The 19,353-nt window shown below is 32.3% G+C and overlaps 1 protein-coding gene across 1 annotated transcript in view; it reads right to left on the reverse strand.

The window, feature by feature from the left end:
* The window catches only part of RP2 (RP2 activator of ARL3 GTPase), a 49,875-nt gene that overhangs the window by 7,532 nt on the left and 22,990 nt on the right, over positions 1-19,353 (reverse strand). Inside the window, exons 2-3 of the mRNA XM_051984619.1 lie at positions 11,698-12,363; positions 11,457-11,571 (exon numbers count right to left, since the gene is read on the reverse strand). Coding sequence (XP_051840579.1) covers positions 11,457-11,571; positions 11,698-12,363 — 781 coding nt within the window. The remainder of the gene's footprint in view (positions 1-11,456; positions 11,572-11,697; positions 12,364-19,353) is intronic.

Genomic DNA, 19,353 nt, shown 5'->3' on the forward strand with positions numbered 1-19,353 from the left:
ACTCAACATCAGTTCATGTTAGTCTTTCCAGACTTTTCTTAGATGGCTGATACTTTTCTAATATAGATCACAAGGCTGGTACAAAAAGAGAAACACTGTAGTAATATAGAAAACTTCAATTCTTAAAATAGCTACTCAAAGTCTCATACTGCTGGAAACTATCTGACAAACTCTTCACCTGGCCTTACTGAAATTTCATCTCTTGCAACAATTTTTCCTAACTTCAAAAGGGATGACTGCTTAAATGGAATGAAAGATGCTTTAAAAAATGTGTCAAGTTATCGCATAGAAAAGAAAAAGAGGCAATGTCCAAAACCAACACTTTCCCTCTTGAAATCTCCACTGTGACCTGCACAGATAGAGAGCTTCAGATTTTAAAAAGACAAGTACAAAAGCTAAAAGGACATAAAAACCAAGCAGTTACCACAGTGACTTGAACAAAAAGGTTCTGAATAAATATGTTTTGATTTGGAGAATGAATACTATATGAATGGCACAAACCTATTAAGAATTATGTATAGGCAGGTTAAAGTGATAGAAAGCTGAAGATTTTGACAAATTTCTAAGGCATTAAAAACAACTTTAGGTATATTTAGAGAAAGAAGGAGGGTCTGTCCTACTTTAGGTGGGAAACATAAACAGATGTCAGAATTACTCAATTTTTGTTTTGCTTTTGTCTTTTCTACCAAACAAGACTGATTAGGACCAAACAAGACTGATTCTTACAATGGAAAGGTCAGACAAATATAATTAAGTTTAAAAAGAAAATTAATTCTTATTAAGGAAAATAATAAATTAGAGCAGATGTGACTATGAAACTATTGTGAATAATCTAAAAAGAATTATGAATAAATTTAGTAGTGCCACAAGACTAAGGATAAGCAAATTATATGCTCCAATTTTCAAGGAAAGGTAGATATCAGAAGCTAGAACTTTTAGCTTGACTGATATCAACCTCTAGAAAATCATTAAGAGATTAGTCTTTGAACACATGGAAAGCAGTGATCACTAGAAACCTCTATTTGTTTGTTAAGAGTTTATGATTACCTAAATTAATCTCATTTCCTTATTTGATAAGGATATCAGATCAGGGAACAAAATAAGATGCATTGTAGTTTGTGGCAATGTTTTTATACTGTTGCAGATAAATGGAGATATATGGGGATGGTTAACAGTATAGATAAGTACATAAGTACGTACATAAGATGTACATAAGTACATCTGGATAAATGAGTATTCCCAAAGATTAATAGGTCAATATCAATCCAAGTATATAGAGAAGTGTGGAAGGATTCTAAGCTCAGCTTTTTTTGTTTGATATTTTTAATCAATAACCTGGATGAAGATGAATAGCATGCTTATAGTACTCACAAATGACAGAAACCTAAGAGAAAAAGCTAACACATTAGACAATGAACTAAAATCATAATAAATAGATATAAAGTGCTCTGATTATATTTATTTTTAAAAGTTATCTTATTTTTACATCACATTCATTTTTGAATATACTTTTCTCCTACCTGGAGAGAGAGCTCTTAAAATAAAGATTTTAAAAGAAAAAGAACAGTTCAGCAAAATTGACAAACATATGGACTGTGTTTGACAGTGTATCCAATAATTCACATCTATAGTCCTTTACCTCTGCAATGAAGTGGAGGAGGGACTTTGTTCTTAATCTTCTCTCTTCTGCTTAATTTTTTTTAATCCACTAGAAAAGTACAAGATGGGAAAAACCTGACTTAACAGCATTTAATATAAATCATTTGGAAGTTTTAATAGACAACCTAAGTCAAGAATGTATATATCTCTTCTCTCTACTCCAAATCCTAATACAATCTTATGTAATATTAATGGAAGCATGATGTCAAAAAGGAAAGAGGCAAGAAAATTCACTCTATTCTACACTAGTCTTACTATAACTGGAATATTCTTTTCAGTAGTATGTGCCATATTTTAAAATAGCTATTGAAAAATCAGAGCCTATCCAAAGAAAGGTGAGCAAGATGATAACAGAACTGTCACATAATGAATAGTTGTCATCTAGAAGAGAGATTAGAAAACAAGAATCAATAAGTAGAAGGCAGGGTGAGAGAGATTTTGACTCACCACAAGGAAGAACTCTCTAATGATTAGAGCTAGCCTATTTCATTATTGGACATCTGAGATTATAAATAATCAAGCAATAGCTGAAAAGTTGGATTAAATAATCTTCCAACTTTAAGAGTATATGATTCCTTGACTAAATCCCTTTAATTTCTATCCTTACTCATATACGCATAAAATTTTGTTCATTTCAGGAAAGGAGAGAAAAAGTTGTTTTGTTTTTTGATTTTAAATCAAAGCTATTATAAACAGCCCTTAATTATCCATGAGTAGATTACTCCTGTCAGCCTCAAGTTTCCAATGCTCTGTATATCCAGCCATACCCTCTTCTACCAATAACAAAGCCAAACCAAGAGGAAATTAACACCAGGCACCAAAAAGCAATGGTTGTCTGAAAGTAAGCCTCCAAGCCTAGACAGCTTTCTAAAGCCATATAAATTTTCTTTAGTCATCTCTTTGATAGTATCTACCCCTCCTTTTCCTTCTATTACCATGAATAATAAAAGATGACTATACTTAACATTCTACTATAAAGGCCTAGTTATACTTTCTATTATAATTTCCATATTTCAGCAAGTTAATTTTGGTTTCAAATTGAACTTGTCATGACTGGCGTCAAATTTTTAGCCAGAGTGTAATCATGAGTTGGCCAAAGAAAATATGTTCAATTTAATTCAACATGCATTTTTATGAGTACTTGCTATGTGCCAAGCATTAAAATATGCACTATGAGACATAAAAATGATATACAAAACAATTTCTGCCCACAAGGAGTTCATAATCTTGTTGGGAAGACAAGTCTGATACCATGAAATGATTAGGAAATAATGCCAGACAAGATGTAATTAACTATTAACCTATAATAAAGTATCAAAGCACACAGTACAGATAAGAACTATGTATAATATGAATAAAAATAGTTAGGGTCTGCAAATTTGTCAGTTTTGGCTTCCTAGAGGGGAAGCTAGAAATGGACCTTTCACTAGAGAAGAGATAGAAAAGACTATAAACCAATAAATACATATGAATAAAGTATAATAAATTTTTTGTATATTTCATGCAAATATATTTTAATGCAAAGTATATTTTCTATAAAGCATAGGACAAGGATTTTCCAGGGAACTTAGTTTCTTATGTCCCAATTTTAAAATATTACATCAGAGTATAATTTTGCACAGTATGATAAAATCAATGTCCTAATCCCTTTCCCTAAAGAAATTAGCCTGGTTTTGTCCTGAAAGACAAAAGAGATATGGCAACAATCTTTATTTTAACTCAAGGAACAAAGGTTTAAGCTTAGCCTTTCCTGATACAAACTTCTGGTAGCCAATGGCATACAGATCTAGCTTCTTAATTATCAAAGAGCATAATAAAGTCCTCTCCCAGTAAGAGTAGGTGCCTTTTAGACTTGCTAAACTGCTAAGACCTCATAAGTCAGGGGTCCTCAAATTACAGCCCATAGGCCAGATGCGGCAGCTGAGGACATTTATCCCCCTCACCCAGGACTATGAAGTTTCTTTATTTAAAGGCCCACAAAACAAAGTTTTTGTTTTTACTATAATCTGGCCCTCCAACAGTCTGAGGGACAGTGAACTGGCCCCCTATTTAAAAAGTTTGAGGACCCCTGTAAGTCATCATACCTTCCTCCCTCTGCTGATCACAGCTGATAAGAAGGATCTATCTAAGTTAAATATTAGAAAATCTCTGCTGAATCCTAACATAAACATAAAAGTTGGGGTAAGTAAATCTTCTTTTTAAAAAAATGTTGAATAACTAATGGTAATATTAATATTGAATCTAAACCCAAATAATCCTGATGTGAGCTAGGACAGCTTTCAATACATATTTGGTAGAATATGAAAAATTAAGACTTTTCTATGCTTAAAGGTCTTATAATTCTACTATCAAAATCTACAAAAAACAATCCGAAACAATGTTATACTCATAGCTGTCATTAATCTATTAGGTAAACTTTATCCCTCAATATCCTTATTTATAAAGTGGATTGCTATATGACATTTCCTTTGTTTCTCTCAAAAGAAACACAATATTACTCATCAAAAATAAATTTCAAAATATAAAAAAGCCCACTACATTTCTTTGTAAATTTTTTGTAGAGAGAATGACATAATAGTAAAGAAAACTTAAAATCAGGTACTTTCTCGCTATTTTAGCATACCCATACAGTAATGATTGCACATTACAATGGTTAGCTTTTCATCATCTAGATATATTTAAGGGCTTACCGCATTGTACCAGCCACTAAAACAACTATGTATAGGGTTCCTTTTTCCTCAGAGAAACTAAACAGACTGATACTAAGTGAACCATTTACATTAGGTCATAAAAGGAGAAGCACTATAACTGGATGAATAGAGAGCCAACTTAGAAGACAGAATTGGGTTCAATTACCATCTCTAACACTGGCTGAGAGACCCCAGACAAATCAGATAACCTCAAAATGTCCTAAACAACTCTCTCAGTTCTGTAAGTTGATGATCTCCATTGGTAAAGGAGGGAGTTTCCTCATCAGGAGATCTCAATAACAATGAAATCATTATCATCCCTGCTGTCATCCTCCCCAATCCTACTCTATAAATAAGTTTATTATAAATAAATATATTATTATAAATAAGTATAAATAAGTAACTATAGAGTATTTTATATATGTGGTCTTAATCATACAAGAAAATTTTTAGTTTTTTAAACATGGTAGATGATAAAACAGCAAAAGTTATAAAATACATAGTCAAAGAAAAAGAAAAGATAATTGAAAAAACCAAGCAGATTTTTAGTCAGAAAATATTTCAGAGGTTGCAGATAATCCTTCAGGGAAAGGAAGAAAGAGACAGTGATCAGGGAAAGTGAAGGCATTCTAAAAGAAAGGTATATCATGAAAAAAGTTCAGAATTGACTGCCCCATCAAATGAAAATAACAGCAGGATTTTGATGCTCATACAATAAATAAATATTGGGTTAAAACGAAGAGGTTGGTTGTGAATTGAGCAATTTCAGTGTTACTGAGAGTAGGAGGAAAGCTTGAATCAATAGAGAAATAAAAGTATTATTTTAATAAGCATCCCTACAGGGCATTACAGTAAATGCTTTCAAAGAAAGCCAGAAATTTCTCACTAAAATTTCCTGTTTACTATGGAAGAGGGAGAAAAAAGGATTTCGGTACTACAGCCTTTTTTTTTTTTTTTTTTTTTTTTGAAAGCATTACCTAGGTCCTCAAAATTCACAATAAAATGTGAAACCTTCTGGAACAGACTATAATAATCTTTTCATAACATTTACTGACAATGTTTAATTTTCAGTAAAAGGAGGCAAATATATTTCAATGGTGACCTTTTTTTGTTCATAAACAAATGAGAAAGCTTCAAAGACGCCTTTGAGAGAAATATCATATTGTTTTTCAAGACTACCTATTTGTCAAATGCTCATTTTTGAAGTCTATTTTTTAAAAATTTCTTAAGAACATTATTTTTTCAACAAAGAAATAAAGGGATCACTGACCACATTTTTGATATGAAATTTTCTCAAAAGGTATCTATGGCTAAATGTTCGATGAAAGCAAAGAAAAAAGATTATCTTTAAAGGATAATATCAAATCACCTTTATTCCTTAAAATGATTCTTATTTATGTTTGCTTACTTATATTAGAATAGTAGAAATTAACTTCAAGCACTTACCATTAGCTCCCCTAAAAATTAAAATTATTACTTTCCAACAAAGAAGCTTCTAATATTTAATCAATTTCATTTTTATTTCTACAGACAAGAAATAACTCTTTACTGATGTTAGTTGTTCTTAAACCAGCTTTCTATAAAAAATCAAACCACCAACTTGCTAGGACAAAAATCAAAATTCATACAAACAAAAAGGATTAAAAAAGATAGCACAAAATTAAAACAACTCCAATCTGACCTTTTTAAACTATTGCCTAAAAATGGGAAAGAAATAACAAAATTGGACATCAAGCTAAGTTATTCTAACATTTCCTAATTAGTTTGACAATTGTAATTCAATTGTCTATTAAAATGAACAATAGAGTCTACAACCTACTCCAATTAGCAATGAACTCCCTGCAAAGCAGAAAAACAACACCGAAGTACAACACTGATCAAGAATAGAAACTTATCTGTAGAAATCTTACAGAAAACAAAATCTTACACTGAACAAGAATAGAAACTTATCTGTAGAAATCTTACAGAAAACAAAATCTTACATGTATCTTATAGATTAAAATGGTCACAAATTGTAAGTAGTATCATTTAATAAAACTGAGAAAATTGCAGGAAGATTAAGTTTAGCTCAAATTGTTGCAAGAGTTTTCATTTTTGTTTTTTTTTTTTTTTTATTATCTGGGTCTATCATGGTCATTCATTGTGAGGAGTCACCTAACCAGATCAGACTTTCCTCATAGTATATTAAATTAGCTGAGATTGCAAATTATTTTGACCAATAAGAAATGGGTTGGGATAAAAGAATATTACCAGACTATGCTTTCTTAATGTTAAATGAAACTGGATCCGATGTGATCTCTGTTATTTATCTTTGAAATATAAATCTTACTAACTGGAAATTAGTATGGCAGAAATTAGGCATGGACCCACACTTAACACCATATACCAAGATAAGATCAAAATAGGTCCATGACCTAGGCATAAAGAACGAGATTATAAATAAATTAGGGGAACATAGGATAGTTTATCTCTCAGACTTGTGGAGGAGAAAGAAATTTGTGACCAAAGATGAACTAGAGACTATTACCGATCACAAAATAGAAAATTTTGATTATATCAAATTAAAAAGCCTTTGTACAAACAAAACTAATGCAAACAAGATTAGAAGGGAAGCAACAAACTGGGAAAACATCTTCACAGTTAAAGGTTCTGATAAAGGCCTCATTTCCAAAATATATAGAGAACTGACTCAAATTTCTAAGAAATTAAGCCATTCTCCAATTGATAAATGGTCAAAGGATATGAACAATTTTCAGATGATGAAATTGAAACTATTACCACTCATATGAAAGAGTGTTCCAAATCATTATTGATCAGAGAAATGCAAATTAAGACAACTCTGAGATACCACTACACACCTGTCAGATTGGCTAAGATGACAGGAAAAAATAATGATGAATGTTGGAGGGGATGCAGGAAAACTGGGACACTGATGCATTGTTGGTGGAATTGTGAACGTATCCAACCATTCTGGAGAGCAATGTGGAATTATGCCCAAAAAGTTATCAAATTGTGCATACCCTTTGATCCAGCAGTGTTTCTATTGGGCTTATATCCCAAAGAGATATTAAAAAAGGGAAAGGGACCTGTATGTGCTAAAATGTTTGTGGCAGCCCTGTTTGTAGTAGCTAGAAACTGGAAATTGAATGGATGCTCATCAACTGGAGAATGGCTGGGTAAATTGTGGTATATGAATGTTATGGCATATTACTGTTCTGTAAGAAATGACCAGCAGGATGAATACAGAGAGGCTTGGAGAGATTTACATGAACTGATGCAGAACCAGGAGATCACTTTACACTTTGACAACGATATTGTATGAGGATGTATTCTGATAGAAGTGGACTTCTTTGACAAAGACTCAGTTTCAATTGATAAATGATGGACAGAAGCAGCTACACCCAAAGAAAGAACACTGGGAAACGAATGTGAACTATTTGCATTTTTGTTTTTCTTTCCGAGTTGTTTTTACCTTCTGAATCCAATTCTCCCTGTGCAACAAGAGAACTGCTAGGTTCTGCAAACATATATTGTATCTAGGATATACTGCAACATATCTAACATATATAGGACTGCTTGCCATCTAGGGGAGGGGGTGGAGGGAGGGAGGGGAAAAATTGGAACAGAAGCGAGTGCAAGAGATAATGTTGTAAAAAAATTACCCTGGCATGGATTCTGTCAATATAAAGTTATTATAAAATAAAATAAAATATTAAAAAAAAAAGAAATATAAATCTTACAAATATATCTGACACTTTTTTCACTTTGTAGCTTTTTTCATTTCTGACAAAGGTTCAAACTTCTATCTTTTCTTTTTTTCTTTCTTTTTAGAAAATCTCTGTTCCTTGCTCAGAGTCATTAAGAACTCTGGGCCTATGCCAAAACATATCATAAGCTTTACCTCTTAGATCTTTGTATTGATTTTTGTATTAATAATGTCAATTAGTATCTATCCAGAAATGTGGATCCCTACATAGTACTTTCATCTTTTTTGTTAATATTTGCATGCTTTTTTCCTTCATTTTTTCCCTTTTTGATTTTATTTTTCTTATGCAGCATGATAAATGTGGAACTATGTATAGAAAAATTTCACATGTTTTAACATATATTAGATTATTTGCTTCTGGGAGGGGAAAAAAGAGGGAGAAAAATCTAGAACACAAGGTTTTGCAAGGGTGAATGTTGAAAACTATCTTTGCATGTATTTTCAAAATAAAAAGCTATTAAGAGCTTCTAGATAACCAAGCTATAAATTGTAGAGAACATGTCAGAATCCTGTAGAGGGTCACAGACAGTGGGGGAACTCTGGGTAAGGTAAAAGACCCTTCAACCCAGTGGGAACCTGCTAACAATGCCTGGTTTGGCTCCCAATCTCCCCAAGGGCTCTCAGCCTTCCTGAGAAGTCAGGGGGCAGTGACAACCTGTGTTGTGATTGAAGCAGAATGATATCAGGTGGAAGAGTGATACCAGTTTATATGGTCCCACGTGCACAGTATATACTTAGCACATGCCCAGTGTTTTTGTTATTTAAGAACATGAGGGTATAAAAAGGGGAAAGAAGATCTTGGAATAAACAGACTCCATTTTTCCACCATCCTCAGAAGTCCCTTCTCATTACTTCTCCACTAGGACAGGATATTTTAATCAACCTAGTATGGGGGCTCTTAGAAAGCACAGTATATTTTATCAACCCAGTTTGGGGGCTCTAGAAAAAAATCCAATGACATCGGATTCTCATTGGAGAGCTATTTCCACTAAGCAAGTGATAAGTCCAGTAGTCCCTATTCCTATGTTATTCTTTTCAAGAGCTAACAAAATTAGTAAAATATTAATATTCTACTGAAAGAAAAAAAATTGAACATTTATATGAAAATTTCAGGTCAAAGAAGATTCAAGATCCCTCTTGAATGGCTAAACTTAATAATAGATCAAATTCAACTAATAATTACTATCCAGACTTGTAAACAGAAAAATGCCTTTCCAAAACTTTCCACAGAGTGAATATTCTTAAAATGGTAAAAACATTGCTTATCGGAAATTATGTGTGTGGGGGGAAAAAAGAGGGTGAAATAAGGCCATTCTGTTACTCTCAGCAGTATTTGATTTCTAATTTAATCTCAAGGTGGTTCTTTTTTTCACTATTTGGCATAAAAGAAGAATAACAATATAAAAGTGGTATTCTCCAGTTTAAATGAATTCAACTGAGAGCTCTTGGAAGAGAAAATTATCTATTTCCCCATTTAGCTCTATTCCATTTGACATAAGAATGAGGCAATTTACCAAACTAAAGTAAACACAAGAAAAAAACAGGAGCAAGTAGTTTATGATAAATTTATGGTAAGTAGGTATAGTTTACAATTAATGATCAAATACTCCTAAGAGGTCAACATGGATTGAAATATTATTTGGATTTTGATGATTTCTTTTAAAGAATATGTAAATTACTTAAAAATCATATATTTCTTAAAGTACAAAATCTAAAAATCATAAAATGTAAAACTTGAATTTAGGCTTATTATTCTTATTAACTACCTCCAATAATAGAGCTAAATATAGTACATTCAAGTGGGAAAGAGTTTTCAGAGTCTTTTCACAATTCTAGAAGTTGAAAAGAAGATTGGAATATATTCAGGTCAGTTCCTGAAAGACAGATAATATGATCTACATATGGACAGATAATATGGTTTACAGTTTCAAAAGCTTCATGAGTTGTCAATAAAAATATAAAATAAATAAAAATAAAAATCAAGTATCTACATATCTACTTTTCAAGAAGAGGCTAAACCATATTCAAAGATAGCCAGCTAGTCTGTTCTTAATCAACCTTAAGAATTCTTAACACCTTAAGAGTTAAATTTGAGATATTATTGCTATGCAGAACTCCCAATGACATAGCTCCTCTATCAAAGCAAGTCAGTTCCTATTTTCAAATTACTGTCAGAGTTGACTATATTATCATTATTGACATACATGTCATTCAGCTAAATCTCTACATGACTATTCATTTGAGGACTTATCAGTGTTCCAAACAAATTAAAGCACATTACAAATTTGCCCTGAAATATCAAAAGGTGGCTGATAAAATTTCGATGAATCAAAAAGATATTTAAACATTCTCTCCCTCATAAACAACTAACTAAAATGAACTCTAACTTTTATCATGAAAATGTCATTTGCAAAACAGACATCCCAAGTCTTATTTCAATGTGCACAAAAGACATTTTTCCAAAACAGAATTTCATGGGAAGATCTGCTGCTTAAGAAACATTACTTTGTGAGATAAGTGTACAATGGCAATTTTAGATATGCCAAGACAATATATACATAAAACATATATTTTCAAGTTTGACATATTAGTATTCTTATGTCTTTCAAAGTTTAGACTCTGTAGAAGGCTGAAATTCTTGAGTTGTTGCACTGAGGTCAGTTCAAGCACTTAGGGCTAATTACTGATTGGCCAATACTCTATGGGCATATGCTTGGAAAATGGTCCTTCCCACTATCCTGTGCTGGCTCAATGATTGGTGTATACAGAGGATTGTAGGAGGGACTAGGGGGTGGAGTAAGACGATCCAGAGTCACTCTTTGTGGTGGACAAGGAAGAAGGCGGTTGTGAAGATTCTCTTCCATCCTCTTCACTTCTACCCCTAAAGACCAAGAATAAAGACTAAGGACTTTTGCTTATCCTGACTCTGACTGATTCTGAGGTATCCTGGGTGTCAGGGCAGGAACTTTATTATCTTTTGCCAGTTCTACAGCATCCTAATATAACATATGTCAATTTTTTCAGTAAAGTAATTACAGTGGTAAGGTGTTTCATTTCTTAACACAATAGAAAAAAGGGAAATCACTGCCTCAGCACCAGTTAAGAAAAGCTTTCTGAAGGACAAAGGATTTCACAAGTTTTAAACAATTATAAGGAGATAACTTGGGAGAACTGAGGAAAGGAAAAATATTTAAGGCAATTCTACAGAATCAGAAATTAGTCCAATGGGTAATATATGTATATACAAGAATGGAAGTGGATTGGCTCCTGCTAAAATTACCATAAAATACCTTTATGTATAATTAGATTTCCCGACAATCTTTTAACCCCTCCAGTTTTACCTTTGTCTAGTAAAGGAATGAAATCAGGCGCTTTTCCTCGGAAAATTCTCTGGGCATCCTCAGGTTTCATTGATACTTCCTTTGTCTGAACCAGCAAAAAACTTCTGCTAAGCATCTATTGAAAATAAATATTTAGATTTTAAAATGGCTACCAAATACTACTAACTTGAGAATCAAAATGTGACTTACTTTTAATGGTATTTTGTGATAAAGTTAGTTGAGAAAAAGAAAAAACTCTCACCTCGTCAATTAGTTTCCGGGCATTTGCAGTAGTATAATCACCAGCAAATAACACAGCCAAACAGGATTCTTCACTAATCTTCTGCCTCTGACCCCGAGTTATTGGAACAATGCTCTTACTGGCATCTGTAGATATTCGTACAGCTTTGAGCTCTTCAAGAGTAGGTAGAGGAACACAGTCCTGAACCACTGCATCCTCTGGCAGGAGGCTCCAATTGTTTTCTCCTGACACAGGTGTAAAGTCATGGACATTACTCCATGTGTTATTGAAGATGCTTAGTCCTGCATCTTTGAACTGAAAAGCTAGCTCAGGATAATAAAACTGAAAACATCCAAACTTGATATTTGCTGAAGATTCAATAATGGGTTGTGTGGCACAAGACAAGAAGACTTCTAGCTTTCTACAATCCCGAGTACGAAACTGCTGGCAGGCTACTATGCATTTGCAATCTCGGCAATTCCGGAAAAATACACTTCCTTTTACAGGTCCCAGAAAGATTCTGCAGTTTGTACAGTCATCAATAGTGATTGTAGCAGAGTGATCAAAGATGTAGATGTTGCAGTTCTCACAGTCTTGAATGACAAACTGCTGTCCTGCAACTTTACCAGGTAAGCGACCTACTGTTTCATTCTTCAAGCCATTAAACATATAGTCTTTTGGATCAACCTGGAACAAAACAAACACAAAGTTTCAAATCTAAATGTTATTGAAAAAAGGGTGGAAATTAATGTTTTGTTTCCTTAATTTTTTTTAAGTATAAGGTTACAAATAAAAACTAAGCCACCTTCTAATTTTACTCACCTCCCAAAACAGTCTGGACCCCACAGCCACAGGATTTATCCTAGAATCCCTTTATATTGATATCCCCCTGTATCTATTTTGCTAATCTGCAATCCTGAGTAACTCACTCTCCATTTCTTGTTTTTTCAAAAATAAAATTGCTAAGGGTAAGAACTATTATTTTTGTCTTTTTAGTCCCAACACCCAACCTACTGTCTTTTGCTTTAATTAATATTTTTTAAATTTAAGAGAGGGCTTAATGTTGCTAAAGAAAGTCACACAAATCATTATGATTAGATTCAATACAATAAAATAATAATTTTATTATTCAATAAAAAAATAATTTAAATACCTACTATGTGCCAGGCATTGTACGATCCTCAACTCATTTCTTTCAGTATATTTTTTAAAAGAAAATACAAAGCTCTGGGAAGAAATACTTCAACATCAATGAAGTGATAAAGTGGAAATAAATCAATTTGAGTTTCTGTTCTCTTAAAGCTTTATAGTCTTGTAGAGAAATACAATAAAAATAATTATAACACAAAATGTAACACAAATTTCTAAGTATAAACAAAGACCTATAAACAGTCTGAAGGAGAGACCACATGCAATTGAGAGGGAAAAACACCAAGGAGGTACCATATGAACAAGACATGAAATGCCTTTTTTAGAAGAATTTTAATGAAAATGGGGAAAGAAGACAAGGAATTCCTGGTACAATCCAAGGCTTGAAAGCTGAAAAGAAGGAACAGATAATTCAATTTGGATGGGGCATAAAATATAGAAAAAGAAGTGTAAGGACTTTTGAAAGGTACGATGGTACCAGATTATGGAGAACCTTGAAAAATGGGCCAAAAAAAGTTTGGATTTTGTTCTATAGGTAACACAAAGCAAAATGAAAGTTAAGAGTAATATGATTAGATCTTTGTAGAAAAAAGATTAATCAGGCAGTACCAATTTCAACTTGTTGACATCTTATAACATTCCCCCTAACACCTATTAGATTTTTCTTGCCTCAAAACCCAACTGAGACCCTTTTAGTTTCAAGTTAACTGTATCTCCTGATTCAACTAAGAAGTAAATCCTTTCTACATGATCTACTTAAAAACTTCTCTTCCTATTTTCACAAATATCCTCTCTTCTATAAAATTAAACCTTCCACCTAGATCTTTGACCCATCCCCTTACCCCTCCATTCCCCCCAGTCTTTTTTGTCTACAAACATAATCCCCTATAAAAAACAAACAAAAACTACTTCCTTCAAGCCAGTTAGCATTTATCTCACTTTCTCCTTTTATCATCCAACTCAAATAAGACATCTTTACCATTCTAACATAATCATGCTCTCCCCCATCACCAATGACCATTACAAAATTCAATGTTTTTTTTTTTTTCCTTAAGCTATGCTGGTAGCAAGAAGAAAAACAAAAAAAGAATATTATTATTTGAGATGAATGGATTAATAAGAGATGAAAAAGCAATAGATCTATTATAATTCTGTTCATCTCTAAATTGGCTAAAGAGAAGAGAAAATGGTTGAGAAGGGGTTGAAAGACCAAATTGATCAGGGGATATTCAGAGAACAGTTATCTGTTTTTCATTAATTGAAATAACTTAGTCTAGGAAAACTATGAGTTTCTGTTCTCTCAAAGCTTTATAGTCTTGTAGAGAAATACAATAAAAATAATTAAAACACAAAATATAACATAAATTTCTAAGTATAAACAAAGAGATGAATGGATTAATTTGGGGTGCAGTTAGGTGGCACAATGGATAGAGAGCATCAGCCCTTAAGTCAGGAGGACCTAAATTCAAATCTGGTCTCCGACACTTATACTTCCTAGCTGTGTAATCCTGGGCAAGTCACTTAACCCCAATTGCCTCAGCAAAAAAGGGAGGGAGAGAGGAAGGGAGGGAGGGAAGAAAGGAGAGAAGGAAAGAAGGAAGAAAGGAAGGAAGGAAGGAAAGAAAAAGAAATCTGGAGGTCGTTTGCTGCCTTTCTCTAGTTCTATAAGATCAGAGGTAGAAATATCTTATTGATTTTCAAAGGAGAAGGCAAATCTTCTACAGGCCAATAAGTTTAATATTGATTTTTAGAAACTAAGAGTATATATTATTTTAAAGAATAAGTACTTAGAAAATAAAGAGCTGATCACTAGAAGCTAGCACAAGCTTATTTTTTATTAAAGCTTTTTATTTTCAAAACATATGCATGGATAATTTTTTAACATTGACTCTCAAAAAACCTTGTGTTACAAATTTCTCCTCTTTCTCCTACCCCCTCCCTTAGATGGCAAGTAATCCAATTTATGTTAAACATGTGCAATTCTTTTATATATATTTATACAATTATTTTGCTGCACAAGAAAAATTAAATCAAAAAGGAAAAAAATGAAAAAGAAAACAAAATGCAAGCAAAAAGAGCACAAAAGCTATGTTATAATCCATGCTCAGTTTCCACAGTCCTTTCTCTGTATGTAGATGGCTCTCTTCATCACAAGATCACTAGAACTGACTTCTATCATCTCAATGTTGAAAAGAGCCACATCAATCAGAAATGATCTTTGTATAATCTTCTTGTTGCTGTGTACTCTCTTCCTGGTTCTGCTCATTTCACTTAGCATCAGTTTATGTAAATCTTTCCAGGCCTTTCTGAAATCATCCTGCTAAATGTTTCTTACAGAACAGTAATATTCCATAACATTCATATATGGTATATTCTCTTATTCAGCCATTCTCCAATTGATGGGCATCCATTCAGTTTCTAGCCACTACAAAAAGGACTGCCACAAACATTTTTGTACTTGTGGGTCCCTTTCCCTTCTTTAAGATCTCTTTGGGATATAAGCCCAGTAGAAACATTGCTGGATCAAAGGGTATGCACAGTTTGATAGTCTTTTGGGCATAGTTCCAATTTAGCACAGCATTATTAAAAGCAATGCCAAGCTAACTCCACTCTCTTTTTTTGAGAGAGTTGATAAAATGGAAGATTAGAAATGATCCACATTCATTCTCAAATAATAAGAATGACACATACAGCAGAGGTTCTTAATCATGGATATATGATGTTTAAAAATTATATTTTGATAAATATTGTATTTTAATTTTACTGGTTACCTTGCTACTATGTATTTTATTTTATGTCTAAAACAATATTTGGAAAAGGAGAACATAAGCTTCATTAGACTGCCAAAGAGGACAAAGACATAAAAAAAAAGTTAAGAACTAAGAATATGATGATAGCTGCTTTTATCATACCCATTTTAAAGATTCTGAAAGTATGGCAAGTAGATATTAAGTAACTTGTAATCATATTGTTAATAAATGCCTCAGCCCAACTCTTCCTGACTTCACATCTGCAACATTACTACTACAGTATGTAGCTAACTATGTTTTTGCTTAATTCTACAATATACAAAGATTCAAATAGATTTTGTCTTGTAGGCAAGATACAGATAATTGTTTTGGATGATCATGAATGAAATTAAGAAACAACAATGTGTGGTTATTAGTGGATCAATGTTAACTTGGAAAGAAATTTTAGTCAGTCTTTGGCATCTATCCTTGACAATCAGATCTAGAGGCCTTGGAGATCTTTTTAGTTCACACACGAACACCTTTTCACATGAATAAGGTAAGGCAGAAAAAAGGTTAAGTTAGCTGCCCACACTCACATAGGTAATAGGATAAAAAGTTTAAAAATTTTTTAAATAAATTTTTGTCATGGCCTTTTAAAATTTTATATTCTGCTAGTTCAGAACTCCTTCTCCTAACCCTTCTACAGAACTAAAAACACGGAATGTCAAACATCTGTGGACTTCATACCATCACAAAGAGGATATCTTCTCATATTTCTTCTTTTGAGTCATGTTTGATCTTTAGCATTTTGTTTCGGTTCAATTTTTTGGTATGTGGGTGTTCTTTCCATTATATCATTGTAGTTACTCTGTGTATACCACTATTGTTATCATTATTGTTTTTACTTCATGAAGATCTTTCTATGCTTCTGTATTTAATCACATATATCATTCCTAATAGCACAATAATATCCCATTACATTCAGTACCACAATTTGTTTAGCTATCTCCCAGTCTGTAGACATTTATTTTGTTTCCAATTCTTTGCTTTTCAACAAAGGGCTATTATAAATTTTTGGTATATGTGAGGTAGGGGTGTGTGTGTGTGTGTGTGTGTGTGTGTGTGTGTGTTTAATTGATGGCTTTCCAGGACTGGAGTCTCAATGAATATACTTATTTGCAAAATTCTAAATTGATGTTCCACCATAGTTCCTTCAACAATGTATTCATGTGCTTATCATTCCACAACCCCTCCAACATTTGATATGCCATTTTTTGTCATCTTTGCCAATTTGCACAGTATGAATAAAACAGGTTGTTTTAATAATATTTAATAAAAGCTATCATTTCTATAGCATACTATGTTAGGCATATAGAGCTTTATGCTAAGAACTTTACAAATATATCATTTAATTCTCACAACTTTTGGAGGTAGGTTCTATTACTATGTCTATTTTGTAGATGAGAAAACTGAGGCAAACAGAGGGTTAAGTGACTTGCCCAGGATTGTGTCTTTTTTACCTGAGAAATTTTTATGCGACTTTCGTATATAGGTATATAAAATGGGTACACAAAATAAACATTAACTAATAAATAAATCATAATTTTGAGATCCCCACAATCAGTTATGAGACCCATAGGAGTCACAACACAGTTTAAGAAGCTGGAAATAAGAAAATGCCTGAATATATTATGCTATATGAAAGTAACAGAATATTATTAAGCTCTAAGAAACAATGAAAAGAAGTGCTTTCAGGAAACCTAGAAGACCTGTGTAAACTGATATAAAGTAAACAAAATAGAATCAGAACAATCTGAACAATAATGGCAATACAGTAAAGAAACTTTCAAAGACTTAGTAAACTCATTGACACAATGATCTACCAGAAATCCAAAGTACTCATGATGAAAAATGCAATATCTACTTCTAGATAGAAAAAATGCATATGGAAGCATGTTTTCTTTTCTTTTTCCTGCTTTTTTTTTTTTTTTGTAGGACAAGTAGAACATAGCTAATGTAGAAATTTGTTTTGCATAACTATTTGTAAAGGGTTTTTTCTTGCCTTCTCAATGGGTAAGACAGCAGGAAGGAGAAAATTTGGAGAAAAATTTTTTTTAATTTTTAAGGAGCTGCTAAAGTTAAAAAAGGAAAAAAAGAAAAAGACCCTATGACTAATGATATGCTCAAGCATAGATACAGAATCCATAATCCAACTTGTACAGTCCATTGCTCAAAGCCTGTAGGTTGATAAGACCTAAGAGATTGTTTTTTCAATATTTAAAACATTTAAGAACCTAGGATATCTTCATAAAATATCAGAATGGAATTTTAGAGGCAGTGTATATTTTAAAATCTATCTTTCAGAATAGAGTCATACACTTACAATTTTCCCCCTCTTATTTCTTTCAGATATTCTTAAATGTTTTTTTTTAAAGCAACAAAAAAGGCTTATATTTCTTAAGCTCTAGAAAAAGAATCAAGTACAAAAACCATCCCAACATTAGCCTTGTTTGCAAATCAAAATTTTATGACACTAATCATAAGATATAATGCATCATATCTAATTCATAAACAAGAAAGATACTAAAAAGCCAAGTGATTTAGCCATATTATATAGCAACTCAAGAGCTTGTGGGAGAACTGATTCTAACTTTAACTGAAAAGCTTTTAAGTTTAAGTCCAAAGCCAACTTCAGCTAAATTCTACTTTATATGAACATGTATACACAAAGGTATTTGTACATACATGCATATACGTGTTTTTGTTTATATGCAGGTTATGTGTTGTATGTGTGTGTATGAATAATATCTTCATGAGTTTTAATTTAGAGTTAACTTTTACCTTTGGTATGCATTATACTCTGTTACCAATTGTTCCATATTGTACTATTTCTCAAGAATAAGTATAAACATTATCTACAACTAACCTTATTAGATTGACATTATTTTAAGATATTTCAAATAAAAAAATACATGTATATGTATATCTATGTATTCATAAACATATAACATTCACACATATAACTGTGTAGTATGTATAGGCATATACATATTTATAAATTCGAGTAGATGGGCCATAATTACTGATATAAGTAATCAGTATTCAAAAATGCTCAATCTGTACTATAGTACAGCAAATATTGTGTCTTTCATTCTTTAATGATTTTTCAGTAACATATCTATTAATGAAAATGATGTGGTCAGAGAAAGTGCACTGTTTTAAAAAAAAGAAAGTACACAACTATTTTCAGAAACTTTACAAGCAGAAGTAATATCTAATAAGGAGTTGAAACATAATGATAATGTCTTTTGGTAAGAGTATACATTTTTATATTATTTAGAAAATATTTATTATTTATTTAGAAAATACAAATTAAAACAACTCTTAAGTACCACCTCACATTTATCACATTGGCTAAGATGACAGGAAAAGATAATGATAAATGTTAGAGAGGATGCATTATTGGTAGAGTTGTGAAATGATCCAACCATTCTGGAGAGCAATTTGGAATTATGTCTAAAGGGCTATCAAAGTGTGCAAATCCTTTGATCTAGTAATGCCACAAGGAAAAGGACTCGTGCAATTTTTTGTGATAGCAAAGAACTAGGTGCATCAATTGAGGAATGGCTTCATAAGTTATAGTATATGAAAGTAATGGAATATTATTTTTCTATAAGAAATGACAAACAGGCTGATTTTAGAAAAGCCTAGTAAGACTTACATGAACTTATATCAAGTGAAACAAACAGAACCAATGTTTTCATTGTTCATAGCAAGAGCAAAACTGTACGATGAT

Source organism: Antechinus flavipes, chromosome 3 (assembly GCF_016432865.1).
Source record: "Antechinus flavipes isolate AdamAnt ecotype Samford, QLD, Australia chromosome 3, AdamAnt_v2, whole genome shotgun sequence".
Classification (NCBI taxonomy): Eukaryota; Metazoa; Chordata; class Mammalia; order Dasyuromorphia; family Dasyuridae; genus Antechinus; species Antechinus flavipes.